This window comes from Rhizophagus irregularis, chromosome 29, assembly GCF_026210795.1.
Source record: "Rhizophagus irregularis chromosome 29, complete sequence".
Classification (NCBI taxonomy): Eukaryota; Fungi; Glomeromycota; class Glomeromycetes; order Glomerales; family Glomeraceae; genus Rhizophagus; species Rhizophagus irregularis.
In genome coordinates this window covers 1,101,304-1,118,707 of record NC_089457.1, presented here as the reverse complement: position 1 = coordinate 1,118,707, position 17,404 = coordinate 1,101,304, and the positions used below count along the sequence as shown (strand labels likewise).

Sequence of the window (17,404 nt, the reverse complement as noted above, 5' to 3'; positions counted from 1 at the left end):
ACGTGGGGCAGAAAATACTGGATAAGGATTTACCCTGCATACCCTTCAAAAATGTCACGAAAATTCACGTGACTGTTTTTTGTCACATATGTTACACCCTTCCTTGTTTCCATTTTCTATAAGTATCAGAGGAGCAAATGTATCTTTCTTATACGTGTACAACACAGTGTTGGCAAATGACCTTGAAATGACCTTTAAATGACCTGATTACGTCATGATTTTACTATGAATATATCACGTGATCATATACGAAATGACCTAAGGTCATTTCAAAAAAGTGAAATGACCTCAAAATTTGCCAACACTGGTACAACATACTATCTTATACGACCTATATTATGTAACATATACGTCGTATAAGGTAAACATAGCATGAGCTTGAATTTTATTAATTAATGCCGAAGTAACTTTAGAGAAACACAGAGTGATCTAAAAAGTACCGCAACAAGTGCAGAACTAATAGAAAAACAAAGAACAAATAATCTTCCAAAATTACAAATAAGAAAAGCTAAGATTAAAAACCCCGACCTCTACATATAAATATTCTACGGTTTCTACCCCCCAAATATATCTCAAAATGAGTAAAGTCGACTATGCTATACGTAACCCATCCAGCGCCGTACCCACTCCTAGAATCAGTAAAGAACCTCCGAGCTACCATTAGCACTATCAAAAATGACTAAAATTCAATTTCCCCTATTTGACTACATACTATGGATAACAAACCTATTTCACAAAGACCTCCGGGAACTTTTTAGTGTCGTGCAGTCCAGCTGATGGGGAACTTTTTAGTGTCGTGCAATCCCCAAAGGGACACCCACCTCATTTCGAACGATCCCAAATGGAGGACACCCACCTCATTGCGAACAATCCATCGACCTAAGATCTACCTAGATAAGTCAATCCAATGATAGTCCATCATGTGACCACCTTGATCGGCATACTACAAAAACTGCGGTACCAAACCTGTCACCCCCTATCCACCCCAATGATGATCGATTTTGAAAATTGTAACACCAAGCCACCATGACGATCAAATTTTCCAGTATCCCCCCACCCCCCAAAGAAAATAAGGTTACACCGAAAAAAGCGACCAAGAAAAACAAAAAGCAAAAAATAAAGACATAAACCTCAGGAAAACTCGAAGTGCAATGAGAAAAACCTGAGTAAAATTCACCAAACATACACCTCAACTCTGTCTCCTTATTTTAGAAGACTAACTCCCCAGTTAACAACATCAACTAGCAAGAAATACGTTGGTCAGGGAGCTCCTTCCAAGAAATACCGGTCCGGCCTGCGAACCACTTGGCCAGTTAGACTTTAAAGGCGTAGGAACCAAGACGCACTACTTTTCAACCTTTCAGAAAGCCCAGGGGAACGTTCGTATGGAACTGCCATCTTACAGTATTATTGGTAACTCCAAGACTCATGATAACGGTCCTAACTCAATATAAGCCGTAAGGAGTTCGGGCGAAACTAAAGATCTCGGTAATAACTTCATATAACGTCGAAAAGTCCTTTTACTATCACTCAAGGCAAAAAATCCTCATATTTTTCATCCATAACTTCATGGGAAAAAATGGGCAGAGCCCAACGGGGGAGAAAGTACGATCATCATCTATACGTCGTATAAGAACATAGCACCTGATCGTATAAGAACGATACATTTGCATCAGAGGGACAGTTTTTTTTGAGTAGGTAAAAACTTAATTGTCAGTTCGTCACACATTAATTTCTTAATTTCTTAATGCCGGCTGTTTCGTGAGTCGTGACATTATTGAAGGGTACGCTGGGGTAATTCTGGGTAAAGATACTGTGGCACTATCATGCTTTACACGTATGCACTCAGCAAATTTTACCAATCATATTGCTTATTGCAAATACATGATACAGATTTCAGAGATTTTGACCTTATACCACCATTGCGTGAGTTTTTATTATTAGTAGATATGTATAAAACTTATATAATAATTGGGTATTTATCATGCGTAATACCTATATAGGTATTTATTAAATTATTTTAAATAATAAAATAGGTAGAAAATGGGAGTTCTTATTTGTAGGTTACTGTGCATAGGGGGCCCGCAAAAATACGGTAAATGTAATACGTAGCACAGCCGACCGCAGAATGCATTAGAACAACCGCAGTTATAAAAGATATAAATGGGTTAGGTTTACCGCATAAATCGTTCACGGCGTCAAACTAATAATAAAACTATATTATGCATTTTAGCCCTTATTTAGAGTAGATAAAAAAAGAATATGATGACTAAAGAACAACGAATCGAAAGATCGAAACCCGGTCACCTTAAAAGTCAGACCACTTTCTATTTAACCGATATAATTTCGTTTTAATTGAAACACTAAATTTCAATTTCTATATAAAAAAAGCTGTTATACCTGTTATAATTAATTAATCATGAAACGAAATTGGATTTTAGTAGTCATTTTATCGGTTATGCTTTCGATGGTTCATGCTATACCATTCCATATTCATAAACGGGCGCAAACTATTTCTTCACAACAATTAATCGAAAAGCTTCACTTGACTCCAAATCCTGAAGGAGGGTATTTCGTAGAATTTTATCGAGACAAATCAGTAATTAAAAAAGTCGGCTTACCAGATAATTTTGATGGTGATAGAAGTTTTTCAACTGCAATATATTACTTGCTCAAAGGAAAAGAATTCTCTTCCTTTCATAGATTGAGGTCAGATGAAGGCTGGCATTATTATACTGGTAATACCGGTGTTAAAATTTATGAAATTAGACCGGATGGAGAACTTGTTGTTCACAACCTAGGAAACGATTTAGTTAATGGAGAAATTTTTGCTGTTGTCATTGAAAAAGGATCCTGGTACGGTGCAGAACTTAGCGATCAAAGCAATGATAACTTTTCATTGGTTGGATGTACTGTGGCTCCGGGATTTGAAAATGCTGATTTTGAAATGGCTAAACTTGAATCTCTATCAAAGCAATTTCCTCAGCACGCAGAAATTATAAAAAAATTAACTCGCGAATAAGTTAGATATGTCACTATTCTTGAACTTTATTTAAATCGCCCCTCTACTCTTATTGATGACGCAAGTGAAAATAACTAGTTTTAATATAATTTAATAAATTTCTAAAATTTTAATATTAATGTATCGACGTTATATTTTCTGTGCCAATAGTATATTTTAAACGTAATTGAGAATATTAAATAAATAACAATGAATATTTGATCTATGGTAATCATATCTTCATTTTTTCGTTATTAAATATGTAAATGTAATACCAACATCAATTATAATTTGCTTTTGCTTTGCATTCCAAGCGAAAAATTCTTTACTAATTCACATTTGAAGTAATAAAGAAGACAAATTAATAAAGAACAATAAAATCTAAACAACCGATGACTATATATTTACCTGATTATCAATTTCATTATATTTCGTCCAGTCATTTGCAATCAGTGCATAAAGAACACATGGATCAACTCCAACACAATTTGGAGCTACATCTTTAACAATTTCTCGTATTAATGGCTATATAATTGCAGCAGTCACAAGAATAAGTAAGTATTCGGTATTATTGGCGAGGAGACGAAAAAATTATGACTATATCACACTAATTATATTTGTTATGACTCACCGGAGAGAACAGGCACTCCTATGATAACTCTAACGCTGTTTCCTTCGGTGTTTGGAAGAAATCGCAACTGTAGACATTTATTTGTATGAAATTTGGGATATATATGAAATCACAGATTGATCTGACCTATCAGTTGATCAGTTACGCAACTGACTAACTTTGAATCAGGTGATAAGCGGGAATGGTACTTTATTAGTGATAAAAAAAAATAATAAATACAACTCACTGTACATTACAAAATTTCTATATTACAATTGCGAACTTGAGTTTATTACTTGAACTATTGCAGGCAAGACAATATTCTGTTCCATTTCTATACCATTCACCATGTAATTCACAATTCCCATGTTTTTCATTGCAAATAGGTCATGGTGAGTTCCATGGTTGAGCAAATGCAAAATTATAATTATCAATTCCTCTAAAACTATTTCAGAATTTCAAGTATGTCTGGATTGGATCTGGCTTTGAAAGTGATAGGTCCTTTTTCTTCACATTATTCAAAAAAAAATAAATCAAATACTTTGTTTTCTGGCATCAAATTTATAATTTCTGATGCATGTACTTCTGATAATTGCCATGGCTCATGCCCAGTATCTTTTTTATATTTTTTGTATAAGCTGGAATAAATCCTATCTGTCAAAATACTTGATAACCCAGTTAATTTGGTATGCCAATTCAGATATTCAGGGTTAATATTTTATCAGATTTGGACATGTTAACTTTTTCTATGATTATGAATCAATTTAAATTAGGTAATAGTTGACATGAATTAGTTCTGTAAAAAATATCACAATGAAATGTGAGCAAATATAGTATTGTAAAATAATAAGACTATGCAGCTATCTCAAGTTTATGCTGTTCATATTTAATAAAATAGGATTCATATTATATCTACTGGATAATACTCTTATGTTATCCAGTTATACTATAATAATGTTATTTAGTTATAAGTACTATTATAGAGGTTTAAGCATATTTTGGCAGTTTCGCAATTTTGACAGGTTTTGGCATTTTGGTGTTTCGGTACTATATAAGAGGTTTCACCTTTTGGCATTAGGCCAAACAGGTTTTGGCAAGCAACCTTACCTAATAGTATCTTGGAACTGTTATAGAACTGGCAGGGAGCCAGTATAATAATTCTATTAATTTACCAGTTTTGAATCAGTTTTATACTGGTTTAGATACTGAATTATTGTATCCAAAAATCTGACTGAAATTATAAAATAGTATTGGTCAAATTTATGAAATGGCCAGAATGATCACTAATTTTCTGTACCTTACTGTATCTTAGGTTGCAGATTCTTTTCTATTACCTTCTTATTACATTCAAAATGGTGGTTGGTTAGAGATTTGGAGATGTCCATTTGATTGCCAGATAAGGCATAAAGTGCCAAATTTGCAATTCATTTATTTATTAAAAATGTACTACATTCCATTCACTTACTTTTTGATTACTGTAGTAATGTGCTAATATTATACCATTCTTGCAATCCTGTCCATGATCATTTTGATTGCTAAGGATGAAGCATAATGTGCTGAATTAGTGATACAGATATGCAATCCTGCCTTTCATAACCCTTTTGATTGTCAAGAATGAGACACAAAGTGTTGAATTGGTAATCCAGATATGCAATCCTGCCTTCTATAACCCTTTTGATTGCTGAGGATAAATCAGATCTGGTTATACTTTTTTCATGCTCTTTTTCTCATGTTTTTCTAAACCTTTCTGTCTTTCTAATTTCTTACCTAATGATTTAGATATATTGGTTTATATTTTTTTATGTTATTTTGAGTCATACATATTATATTTTTTATTTTAAACTTTCCAAGTTTTTTTGTTATTTTATACTGCTTTCTTGCATATATACCATGCTTCTTGTGCAAAAAAATCCTAGGCCTTGCCCTAAAATAATAAATGAAGCAACCAGACTTTTTTCTGGTTTAGCGAATTTTGACTATGAGCCTAGCTATGATGATCATATATATTTCCAATATTTGTCTAATAATAAAAATGATATCTCTCTTCTAGGCACCTATTATTCTAAAGAGATTAATTCAAAATATATTATTCAGGTAGCAGAGAAAGGTTTTATTGTAGTTGATCATCCATCTGAAGTTTATGGGTTTTCTGATACTTACGATGAGAATCTGTTTCTTCGCCTAGTTTTAGATATTATTGACATAAGGTAATATTCTGATTCTATGAATTCTGAACTCCCTTCCTTAAATGAATATAAAATTTTTTGTGAAGATTTATTATTCAGAATTTTAATTGTCTGCATCAATATTATAAACTTATTTTATAATATAGACACTTTTGCTTTAGCCAGTTCATCTAATCTTAATAAATGCAATTGATATATCGTGTATCCTTATGCCTGTTTTATTGATTATAGAGACCTTAAAGGTTTTGTAAAAAAAGTTGCTGATAGAGTTTACCATCCATTACTCATCATAGCGAGGCCATTGAATATTATAATAAGATGATTTTGTATTTAGAGCAACAAGAGGATAAATTCAATATGAAAAAAGAAGAAATAAGATGCATTAAAAAACTTAAGAAGGAGGCATTAAAATAACATTTTATTCATGTGAGACAAATGAATCTTAATGATTTTATTAATATCTCTTAATTTCATTAATGTATACAATATATAATACTGTATAATAATTGTATTACATTTACCGTTGGCCACTGCATAAAGTACCCCGGGTCTTAATCAAGAACTCGGTTTTTTAAATCGATTAAGTACCTACGGGTACTTTGTGAGAAGCGTGGTACTATTTCAGTGGGGGGATATTATATAAGGGGGATATTATATAAGTATTATATAACAGGCCGCTTACATTATACTGCGTATTGTGATCACAAATTTTGTAATATAAATAAATCAATCAAATCAAACGATTAATAAAATTTATTTCATCTATTTCGTTGTTCGAACATATATTTATTTCTAAAAAATATAAAAATAAAATTTTTTTGAAACAAATATGGCATTTCGTCGAAAATCAAAAATTTAGAAATTGGCTATAAGAAACGAGAAAATTTTCCAGAGTAGATGTCAATACTTCTTTTTTTGAGTTATCATCCGTGATGTTCATGATACCCTCCTTGATAAAGCAGATCCTATTACCCCCTATTTACCTACTTCGAACCTTGAAAAAAAACGCGAAATTTTTGAAATATCATTTACTTTTACTCTCTTATATAGTATCCTAAAAATGCCAAAGGGAAATTTTGGTGCACGACGAGCAATAAATACACAAAAAAAGCGTCGACAATGGAATGCTCGCGAAAAGTTGATGGTTGTGTTCTATCGTGAAAATGGAATATAGTATTCGGGCAACTGCAAATGGGTTTATGGGATTGAATCCAAAATAGGTTCGCTCATTGGAAAAATTAAAAAAGCTAAAAAACTTGAATGTTTGTGCGGCTTGCGTTATGTTGAAAAACTTAATATTGGTGCACGACCAAAATATCCACAACTTGAAGAGGAACTTTTGGAGTGGGTTCGTGACCTAAGAAGACAATTAAAAACTGTAACCAGATATATGATTGGTGCAAAAGCTCGAAGTTTGGCTCATAAACAAGAATACCGTTCCCAGTATCCTGATATTCATAAATGTCAATTTTCACATAAGTGGGTGGATGGATTTATATCCCGTCATTCATTGGTAAACCGCCGACGCACTACAGTTGCACAAAGATTACCTGAGGAATATAACGAACAACAACAAAATTTTTTATCATACCTTCTTTATCTACGAACTGAAAGATAACTATCCTTTAAATTTGATTGGCAACATGGATGAAACCCCTATGGCATTCAATTTGCCAAGTCAAACAACCATTGAAGAACGTGGAAAACGAACAGTCTCAATCCTTCTGAACAGGCCGCTGAACATACATTTTACATTAACTTGCACTTGCTTGCAGATGCTAAGCTTCCTCCACTAATCATTTTTAAGTTAGTTAAAGTACCACGAGAACAGTTTCAGATGGTATATATGTTCATGCAAATCCAACTGGCTGGATGGATGAGAAAGAAATGATTTGGTGGGTGGAAAATGTGTGGCGACGAAGGGCTAATTTAGTGTTCAAATCCACGTTCACTTCTCGTTCTTGATTCATTTACTGCTCATAGGACAGATCCTGTAAAACGTCGTTTTAAAGAGAAAAATACAGATATGGCTGTAATTCGGGTGGTTTTAACCTCACGTTTACAACCATTAGATGTAAATGTTGAATAAAGCATTTAAAGCAAAGGTTGTTAGATATTATGAATTTAAAATAAATATTATCGCGAATTTAAAATTAAATAAATTTTTTATTTTCTGCGAATTTTTATTAATAAATTTTTATTTTATTTTTATAGGTTCGTCATGTTTATAACAAATGGATGGACGAGGCTATAAAAGAATACACACCTTCAGGCAAGATTAAACGTCCATCATACTCATTAGTAGCATCCTAGGTTAAAGAAGCGTGGGATAATATTGATCCTATAATGATACGACAGTCCTTCAAGTGCTGTGGAATCTCCACGGAGGTAGATGGTTCGAAGACAAATATATTTTTGATTTTGAGAGAGTATCAGGTAAAAAAGGTGCACAAGTATCAATATTGACGAAGAAGGGAGAAAATGATGAAAGTGATGAAGAAAGTGGTGGAGAAAGTGGTGGAGAAAGTAGTGAAGAAAGTGGTGAAGAAAGTGGTAAAGAAAGTGGTGAAAAAAGCGGTGAAGAAAGTGGTGAGGAAAGTGGTGAAGAAAGTGGTAAAGAAAGTGGTGAAAAAGCGGTGAAGAAAGTGGTGAGGAAAGTGGTGAGGAAAGTGAAAATAATTCAGAAAGTGGATATTATGATAATGAAGAGGGAAATTATGTAAACATTTGGGACTAGTTGAAGGAAATATCAGATAAAACAAATAAACTTTAGAAGTACTTGTATTTCAATATACCCGTGTATAAAGTTGTAACAAAAAATTATTTTTGAAATAAAGATAAAAAAATTACAAAACACGATTTTTGCATTTATATAAAGAGATCCGATGTTACCGTACAGAACATGAGTAGCTATTTTTAAGGGATCGTGTAACTAACGTTAACTAAACTAAGGTGTATCACGAGAGCATTTTAACTCCTTATAGTATTAAAGCAAACATTACAACTTTCCTTATTTTACAAATCATTGATATAATTGATATAGTACCTGGGTCTTAATCAATTTTAACAACATTTGACTTTGAAAAGTACCCGGGTACTATACATGGACAGATCACAAAGGGTGGTGAATAATACCCGGGTCTTAATCACGGGGGGTATTATTTTTGGGGGGTACTTTATGCAGTGGCCAACGGTAATAATAAATAATATAAATATATTATAATTTACATTTATTTACATAAATTTACTTTAAAATATTTAACAAATTTTTAATAAAAATTTGTTATACAATATTCTGAATTTTGCCATATGGATGTCAAAAAAATTTGTTATAGTGTTACCAAATTTTTCCATAACAAAGGTCAAATCAGCATGAACACTAAATTCATTATAATGCGAGCCAACTGTAGATGGTTCAGGACATTGGCCTGTTTTAAAAAACCAGTATTTTTATTCACATTGTCTCTGCATTTACTTCTTTAATTTTAAAATGTTGTCTAGAAAAAAAATCACTGTCTAATAAGTCCTGCCGGTCATTGATGTTCCAGATAAATGGAAAAAAGGAATTACATTTTCTAAATCATGCAAGCTACATAATTAAAATTGTCATCATTAGTGATAGCTGGAGGAGATAATTTTTTTTTCAAATAATAATAATGTACAGTACGTGAAAAAAGTACCAGTGATTAAAATTACTTCAAAATTTTACAGATTTGTTGCCAAATGTGTGGATTTTATATATATAAAATTTTTGCTTTTTATCTTATCTCCTTATCCTACAATCGATCTTTTAATTCAAGAAAAAAAACTATTAAAATATTTGCACAGAGCCTATATATTATAATAAAAATATATATATACATAGAAGATATCTTTAATTGACTTATTAAAAAAATTTGTTTGTTATTTAATTCCAGTAAATTGAAATTAAAATTTGTTTAATTGATATTTTTTCAAAAATTTTAATTTTAGTTCTTTTTACTAATATCAAAGGGTTAGGGCCACGTTGTGATAAATAATGGTGAAGAACATATCAGTATATTTATGTTGTGTGTCAGATATCAATTTGCGTCAGATGCCAATTTTAAATAGTTTCTTATAAATAAACATTTTTATTTATTAATTAAATTGTCTTTTATTTTATAAGTAAATCTGTGCACCATAATTATTTGTGTACCGTATTTTATCAAAATTAAGCATCCTCAAAAATAAGCACCCCCTTATTTTGCACAACTTCAAGCAAAAATCAAAAATAAGCACCATCGAAAATAAGCACCCCATACTTTATTGATATATGATTTATAAATATAACGATCATAGTAAAAAAAAATTCCCTATTCACTATCATTATTATCATTTATATCAACAATTTCTAATTCCTCCTCTTCTCTTTCATTTTCAATTTCTCTAAGAAATTCATCAATTTCTTTATAAATAGCATCATCTTCTGATCCATCTAGTACATTAGATATACCACATTTTTTAAAAGAATAGACAATAATATTATCAGAAATACTTTTTCATGCACATTTTACCCATCTACAAACATCACTTATCTTTGCACGTTGAAGATTTCCTGCTTCAGTATACCCAGCACCACCATTAGACATCCAAAAATGCCACTCTTTACGAAGGTTGTCCTTAAACGGTTTATTGATAGCAATATCGTATTAAGGAGTTGACACTTACTGGTTAAACCACCAGGAATTACTGCCAAATCAATATTGCTTTATTTAAATTTTTCTTTAACTAATTCTTCCAAATGTCCTCTAAAAGAATCAAATACCATCATGGCTGGAAATCTGGATTGGCTGTTTGAACTTCTCATACAATTAAGATAATTAATGTAACATTTCATCAATTCAATTTTCATCCATCTATTCTCTTGAACCCATACAACTACACTAGGAGGAGCCTTTTCACCACGTGGCATTTGTTTACCTTTGAAAATACAAATTGGAGGTAATCTAGTTCCATCTATAATAAAAGAAGAATTAAAAAAAAATAATAATTATATTAAAATCACTAAATCAAATAATCTTACCTGCAGCACATGTCAAAACAACAGTAAACTGGTTGTTTTCATTGTCTATTCCACAGATGTGAACAGTTTTTTCCCTCTTTGTATTAATTGTAAAGTTCCTGGCCATATCAAACCATACAGGTATTTTGTCCATGTTTAATATGTTGCATAATTCAAAAGATTTCTGAATTCCAAGGTGAATAACAAACCGGTAAAACTCTTCCAACTTTTCTTCTAATTGCTTAGGGAGTTTTTGTGATATTTTTGTACGCTGATACCTTATTAAATTATGCCTCTTCATAAAGGCATTTAACCAACCTGTAGTTGCTTTAAACTCCGTTATTAAATCACCATAAAGAGCTACCATATCTGCTCTATCCAAAATTTCATTTATTGAAATTCTTATGGTTACAAATGTTACGGCTAATCTCTTTTTCCTTTGATCTAAAATCCAGTCATATAGCTCCTTTTCAGCTTCAGGATAGAAAGCCTTTCGACCAGAACCCACCCGCATACTTTTATCATTTATTTTACTTGTCCAAGTTTTGCTTGCCTTAATCCAGCGTCCAATTATAGTTTGGTCAATTTTGAAATGTCTGCCTGCCGCATTTCTTCTGTGTTGAGTAGCGTAAGTAACAACATTTTTTTTTTGTTCAATGGAATACGAAGCACGTTGACATTTAATCTTTGGCATTGTTTTTCCAGAAAGGTCATGCGAAACTCAAAATTCGCGTTTATACGCGTAATTGAAATAAAAAACCCTTAATTCAATCATGTGCGCAGCTTAGCAAACTGCGCCATAAGAAAAAAATCGTTAACGGTTGAATTTAAAAAAAAGTATCAAAATTAAGCACCACCCCAAACTTTTCGCTCCAAAAAGGGGGTGCTTAATTTCGATAAAATACGGTATATCCTGAAAATTTCAAGTTTTCAAGTAAATACCATTAATGCTGAATTATATATCGCAGATAATGTTATTCAAAATTTTAGCTATAATTAAACATAAAATTTTTCAGTCTTAATGTGCCTTTATTGCCTAAGTAAATTAGTTCATCACATTTTTAAATATATAATGCTAAAATTTCAACACGTTCGGATTCATATTGGTGGAAATTTCCTTCTTTAAAATATGCAGTTGTCATCTGACGCAAATCGAACTTATTTATCTGATGTAATACAAATTTATTTTCATCTGATGTAGCACGGAATTTCAATGACGTGACGCGTGCGGACAACCGGATATCGTCACTTCGAAAACACATAGTCCTTCGCTTCGCTCCGGACAATTAGTTTTGTTTACATTTTTTCTTCTATACAGTCTAATAAAATATATATTTATATCTTTTACTATCTGCTGTTAAAACATGAACTAATAAATCTCTGTAAGCTTCAAGCTTCTATAAGCTAAGCTAACTAAAATTTTTATTAAGATGATACTTCACCGTGTTTTTCAAAAAAAAAAAAGAAAAAAGACGAAATTTATAGCAAAGTGATTCATCTGATTGCTATGCCAATCACGGGACTGTTGTGTAGCTATATCTTCTGATGAATTTTTTCGATCTTTAGACGTTCCATTTCATTTACGGTAATTGTTAAATGCTAGCAAACTACGCGGGTGGAAAGGTTTTTTAATCGCAATTTTATAGTTTTTATTGATCGGACCACGTTAACATTAATTCGATTTTTAAATTCTTTTTACAAGTAAACATCATTATTCCAAATTTGATAAACTTTTTCACTTAGAGCTGAACCAATATTCTTTCTACGAATCATATTTCCACCAACGTTCATAAGCATTTTCTTTTTTTCTTCTTCATTGTCCAAAAAATCGAAAGCATCAAATAAATGATGTGGAGTTGGATAAATTTTTACAATCTCTGCAGCTTTTTCAGCACTTAACCCTCTAATAGTCATTAAAAACTTTATGAAAGTATCTTTCAATGTTAAAGACTTACTTTTACTATTAAGGTCGGAATATGAAGCAAATGAGACATGAAATGTACGATTCGTATAAATAGTGGCGAGATTTTGTTTCAAGTCCAAGAAATTAGCACGATAAATTGCTCCATCTGGAATAGAATATATAGTTTTATTCTAGAAAAAAATGAAAGAAGGTTAATAACACAAGAATTTGAGATATAATAAATTGTATTTAACAATATAAACCTCATATAATTTTTTTAGCATATTTGTCATTCTAACCAAATAATCAATACTTTGATCAATTGCGCCAGTACGTTTCAAAAAGAAACCATTCAATACTTGAGTGGATGTCATTGCAGATTTAATAGCATCAATTCCAAATTCTGCAACTTCTTTCAGATTATAATCTTCGATAAGATAAATAATTTGACCTATACCAGATCTTGAAAGACGAAACTTTTGCTCTCTGAATCTTCCATCTTTAATACTACTAACCAAGTCGTCCATCCTTTTTCTTTCTATAATGTAGTCCAAGACAATCTCTTCTTGTGTGAAACTATTATATTTACGTGCCACCCAAATAACATCACCAAGTTCCAAATTTCTAACTGATATCTTTAAACCTTTTTGTTGTAAAGTGTCTTGAATATAATCACGATCCTTCTTTAATTTGACTTCTCTGTTATCCAAAATTAAAATTACTTCAAAAGTACCGGGTGCCCATTCTACAGGCTTAATGTCACAAAATGAGTTTGATTTACTAACAGATGATATCGTTGAAGTTGTCGATCGAATTAATTGACCTTTTCCAATTTTGTTGAAATCGTTTGTCAAAAATACTTCTGAATTATTTAAGGCGATAATTCCTGATTCTTTATCGTTAGAATAATTTAAATTATCATTAACAGAAAGAGATATTTCGCGTTCAGCATACTTTCTAGCTCCAAGTTGATCTATATCAACATTTGGGAAAATCACTTTTCCTTGTGATTTCGCGGTCTGTACCATTTGTTTTGCAATTTTGAGCCCGGATTCAGTTAATGAAAATCTTACTGGATAACCATTTTTGTAAACGTAATCCTTATCCAATAAAGTTTTCATACAACTCCAAGCAGTATAATATTTTTGGTGAGCACTTGGCATATCAAAAGATGCATCACAGTATTGTTGTGCTTCTCTTATAAGTTCTGTTTTTGTCATTGATGGAGTTGATTCAAATTCACAAGATTTGTAAAGTGCCAACATAATTGCGTAAGATCCTGAACGATATTGTGGGACATAGGTTTTAGGTATCGTAGCTTTCTTTTGTTTTTTCGATTCATGTTCAGTAGATTTAAATTCTTGATTTTGATCAATGTTTTGACTTAATGTACGTATTGTTTCTTCATCTATATAATTGAATTTTAATTATTTTAATTAAAATTTGATAAAATGATAATAATGATAATATTATTTGAAAGCTACCAGGTCGTAAAGGCATAGGTAGTCTGTTTTCTTCACAATACTGCTTTAGTTTTCTTTCTAATTTTTGTATTAATGTAGGACCAATACCATTTAAAATTACGGTTTCAGCTGGGTGTTGAAAAGGTATTGGATATTTTTCCACTGAATCATGTGCCTTTATAATGAACATACATAAATAACGAAAATAAATCGTATATAAAATTCAAAAAATATTTTAATATAACCTTTTTATAAACATAATAACTTTTATTATTATTGATAGCTTTAGCTTCTTGCATCCATTCTTCTAACCATTTTAAATATAAAGGATTACCACAGGGAGGTATTTTTCGTTTTGGTGGCATTTTAATACGTGAAATAATCGAAACGCGTAATCACGAATTTGGCGATCATTATATAGCAAGATTTTGTATCACGAATCACGTGAGATTATTAATTTATCAATGCGGTTCCATTCTAAATTTTAAACTTGTTTGTAATGTCCTTTTCAAAAACCCTTCCCGTTAATAATGATACGGATAATGAAGAAGAATATTATGATAAGTTATACTTCGATTCGGACACAACAGACGAAGAAGAATCTGATGTTCCAGAAGCTTCTTCTAAAAGTATTGTCATATTATCATTTATTTCTTTGTAATTCGAAAATCTTTGATTCAAAGCCAAATATTAATAGTCTTTTTTTTTAGAATCAAAGAAATTGTTAAATCAAGAGCAAAGGAAAAAATTGACGAATGATGAACTTTTATATGACCCAGAATTAGACAATCAAGATGAACTTTGGATGGAAAAGAAATTATCTCGTATGTTAAATATACTCTATTAATGTTTTTGTTATTTTAAACTTTATTAATCATTATTGTGTGTTCATATAGGATATTCTTCAAAGGCTAAACAAAAAGTATCGACGTCAAAATCATCAGAGATACCGAGTGGAACAGATGCCATATTATCTTGTCCTCTATGTTTCACTCCATTGAGTTATCATACACAAAGGTAAATTGACTAAAAAAATATATGCGTGTATTTATGATATGTTGTTCATTTTTTTTCAACTTCATTTATAATTTCAATTATAGACACGAACTTTATTCAAATCAGTATCGTGCAATTTTTGTTGAAAATTGTAAGATTATTAGAACAGAAAAATTATTGTATAATGAAAATAGACTCAGAAATAAAAATCGTAAAAGTAAAAATGAGGAACTATCTAATGAACTAATTACTGGGCAAGAAACTTATTATTCTGTTGTATGTGAAACTTGCGGTACCAAGGTTGCTGTAATTGATGAAGATGAAGTATTTCATTTTTTTAATGTTATTCCATCATAAAAAGAAAGGTTTATTATTTATGATAAATTAATTTATTAAAATAACACAAGAAGATAGATTAAAAGAGAAAATGATATTTTTAACATAAATATCTTAGTTTTATTATTTATTATAGACATTACCATATTTATTCATCGAATTTTTTTTTAATCATCAATTTTGTGTATTTACTTGCATTAATCACAGTCAGAACTCGTAAAAAATAGTCAAATTGTAACAATCGACTCTGGAATTTTTTAAAAATCGGCCAGCTTTAAATATCGTAGATGCGTAGTGTACTTTAAAAGTTCTATATTCAAATTTATATTAGTTCAGCCAAATTCAACAAGGCCGGTTTTAGGCTGAATTATGGCCAGAAAAAAATTTTAATTTACTAATAATATTGTAATAATATCAAAATTATACATATGTATATATAAAGCAACAATACAAATTTGAAACTCATTTTATTAATATTACGACCATGTTCTTCTTTAATCTTTACCTTTTTTTAGATAACGGCACCCTTCAGTCTTGGCTTCAGAAATCAGAAAATAGAGGTAGCATCTTTAATAAATAATATGTTATAATGGCTTTTTCCTTTTTTCTTGAATTAACCTGGTTTTTCCTTTAGGTTTCTTCTGGCAAATTATTAGACAGGAGTAAAAGGTTGGTATTTTTTTTGTTCTATTATCGACTTAAATTTTTTCTTCACATTTTCGTTTCATTAACTTTATCTTTAGTTCTTTTCTTTAGGTCTTTTAGATATTTTTGTCGGAAAATATATAGCTATACTGTGTGGCTTCAATTGTTTTTGGAAGGTAAAGAATTAGTCTTTTCTGTTTCATTTTGCTTTATTTTCTTACAGTTTACTAATTTTGTTCATTTTAATTTTCAAGTTTGTCACGATCAAATATTTATACAAAAAGCAGGTAACTTCAATATTTTATTTTTATTTCATCTTAAATATATTTTAACTTTCTTTTTTACATTTCTAGAATCTAGATGCTATAACAGAGGAGAAAGTGGTTGATGATGTGATTAATCAAATATGCAGGTAGAACATCAACGCCAGAGGAAAGTGAGTCAAGCTGTTAAAGAAGAATAATGAAGTGGTCGAGATAATCAACAAACATCGTAATGAGGAGAAGATCTCATACCAACGCTATGATTTTCTCTATACTATAGTGATTGATGCAAAGATCAATAAATTGAAAGACAAATAATAGTGTGGAGTAAAATCAAATATCCGATCAAGTGGTAATGACAGTTGAGAGCTCGCCCAAATTAGCAGAGATGGATTTCACAAAGTGTAACGAAATCAATCTCCACTCTGAATGGCGATTTTATCAAGAGATTAAGACGCAAAAATTATAAATGATAAAAAGGTTACAAAATAGCCCGCTAATTGCAAAGATTCAGAAAAAGTGGAGGACTGAACCTGAGAACAGGTTACGACAAGATGCTCCACTCCAATACCTGTATTGAAGTCACATGTTTATGTAAAAAAGTTTTCCAATAACAAATAAAACGGATTTTTGTATATATGGGCTTGGAGGAATTGTGGAATTTAGATCCGGGTAAGAGGTATTAGATACGCAGATTTATGAATAATGTCTTTATCTAAAATCGAGTTTATAAGATTTTGTAAAGCAATTTTTATATAAATTAGTTTTAAGAATTTTAAGATACTAGGTATTTAGGATTTTACTGAAATTTACTACTATAGAAAGATTTTAGTTCGAAATTTTATTATTTTTAGGTATTTTTGTTACATATGTAATTTTATTTTATTGTTTATAAAAATGCATCGCATCATTTTTTTTATATTTAGTAACGCGTTTCTGGCGGTCCTGTATAACATTTGAGTTGGCCCCCGTTTATTT

At 30.9% G+C, this 17,404-nt stretch overlaps 6 protein-coding genes across 6 annotated transcripts; 4 read left to right on the top strand and 2 right to left on the bottom strand.

Annotated features, from left to right (window-relative positions):
• Window positions 1-2,165: 2,165 nt before the first annotated feature.
• On the top strand, window positions 2,166-3,257 carry OCT59_019590 (uncharacterized protein). The gene has a single exon (XM_025323048.2). The coding sequence runs from the start codon at window positions 2,420-2,422 to the stop codon at window positions 3,020-3,022; it is 603 nt and encodes a 200-aa protein (XP_025164662.1). The 5' UTR covers window positions 2,166-2,419; the 3' UTR covers window positions 3,023-3,257.
• Window positions 3,258-5,501: 2,244 nt separating this feature from the next.
• Window positions 5,502-5,822, top strand: OCT59_019589 (uncharacterized protein; the record flags this gene model as incomplete). The annotated part of the gene is made up of 1 exon (XM_025328912.2): window positions 5,502-5,822. The coding sequence occupies one exon, from the start codon at window positions 5,502-5,504 to the stop codon at window positions 5,820-5,822; it is 321 nt and encodes a 106-aa protein (XP_025164663.2).
• Window positions 5,823-6,857: 1,035 nt separating this feature from the next.
• On the top strand, window positions 6,858-8,520 carry OCT59_019588 (uncharacterized protein; the record flags this gene model as incomplete). Its single annotated transcript, XM_066143638.1, has 5 exons — window positions 6,858-6,954; window positions 7,018-7,240; window positions 7,781-7,871; window positions 8,012-8,081; window positions 8,156-8,520. 5 exons carry the CDS (start codon window positions 6,858-6,860, stop codon window positions 8,518-8,520), a joined length of 846 nt encoding a protein of 281 aa, XP_066005370.1.
• A 1,611-nt stretch (window positions 8,521-10,131) lies between these two features.
• On the bottom strand, window positions 10,132-11,334 carry OCT59_019587 (uncharacterized protein; the record flags this gene model as incomplete). The annotated part of the gene is made up of 4 exons (XM_066143637.1): window positions 10,132-10,253; window positions 10,341-10,437; window positions 10,584-10,774; window positions 10,842-11,334. 4 exons carry the CDS (start codon window positions 11,332-11,334, stop codon window positions 10,132-10,134), a joined length of 903 nt encoding a protein of 300 aa, XP_066005369.1.
• Window positions 11,335-12,437: 1,103 nt separating this feature from the next.
• OCT59_019586 (uncharacterized protein) lies at window positions 12,438-14,569 on the bottom strand. The gene is made up of 4 exons (XM_025323166.2): window positions 14,432-14,569; window positions 14,208-14,361; window positions 12,987-14,131; window positions 12,438-12,914 (listed from the first exon to the last, which is right to left on the bottom strand). Exons 1-4 carry the CDS (start codon window positions 14,549-14,551, stop codon window positions 12,516-12,518), a joined length of 1,818 nt encoding a protein of 605 aa, XP_025164269.2. The 5' UTR covers window positions 14,552-14,569; the 3' UTR covers window positions 12,438-12,515.
• Window positions 14,570-14,672: 103 nt separating this feature from the next.
• Window positions 14,673-15,982, top strand: OCT59_019585 (uncharacterized protein). The gene is made up of 4 exons (XM_025331008.2): window positions 14,673-14,815; window positions 14,897-15,010; window positions 15,083-15,203; window positions 15,287-15,982. Exons 1-4 carry the CDS (start codon window positions 14,686-14,688, stop codon window positions 15,537-15,539), a joined length of 618 nt encoding a protein of 205 aa, XP_025164268.2. The 5' UTR covers window positions 14,673-14,685; the 3' UTR covers window positions 15,540-15,982.
• Window positions 15,983-17,404: the final 1,422 nt, after the last annotated feature.

Excerpts from the sequence above, each read along its gene's own strand:
- OCT59_019586 (XM_025323166.2), bottom strand. The coding sequence starts at position 14,551 with ATGCCACCAAAACGAAAAATACCTCCCTGTGGTAATCCTTTATATTTA. Across the intron at positions 14,362-14,431 it reads GTTATTATGTTTATAAAAAG|GCACATGATTCAGTGGAAAA; the intron begins GTTATATTAAAA and ends TTCATTATAAAG. Across the intron at positions 14,132-14,207 it reads ACCTATGCCTTTACGACCTG|ATGAAGAAACAATACGTACA; the intron begins GTAGCTTTCAAA and ends TCAATTATATAG.
- OCT59_019590 (XM_025323048.2), top strand. The coding sequence starts at position 2,420 with ATGAAACGAAATTGGATTTTAGTAGTCATTTTATCGGTTATGCTTTCG.
- OCT59_019585 (XM_025331008.2), top strand. The coding sequence starts at position 14,686 with ATGTCCTTTTCAAAAACCCTTCCCGTTAATAATGATACGGATAATGAA. Across the intron at positions 15,011-15,082 it reads GATGGAAAAGAAATTATCTC|GATATTCTTCAAAGGCTAAA; the intron begins GTATGTTAAATA and ends GTGTTCATATAG. Across the intron at positions 15,204-15,286 it reads TTGAGTTATCATACACAAAG|ACACGAACTTTATTCAAATC; the intron begins GTAAATTGACTA and ends TTTCAATTATAG.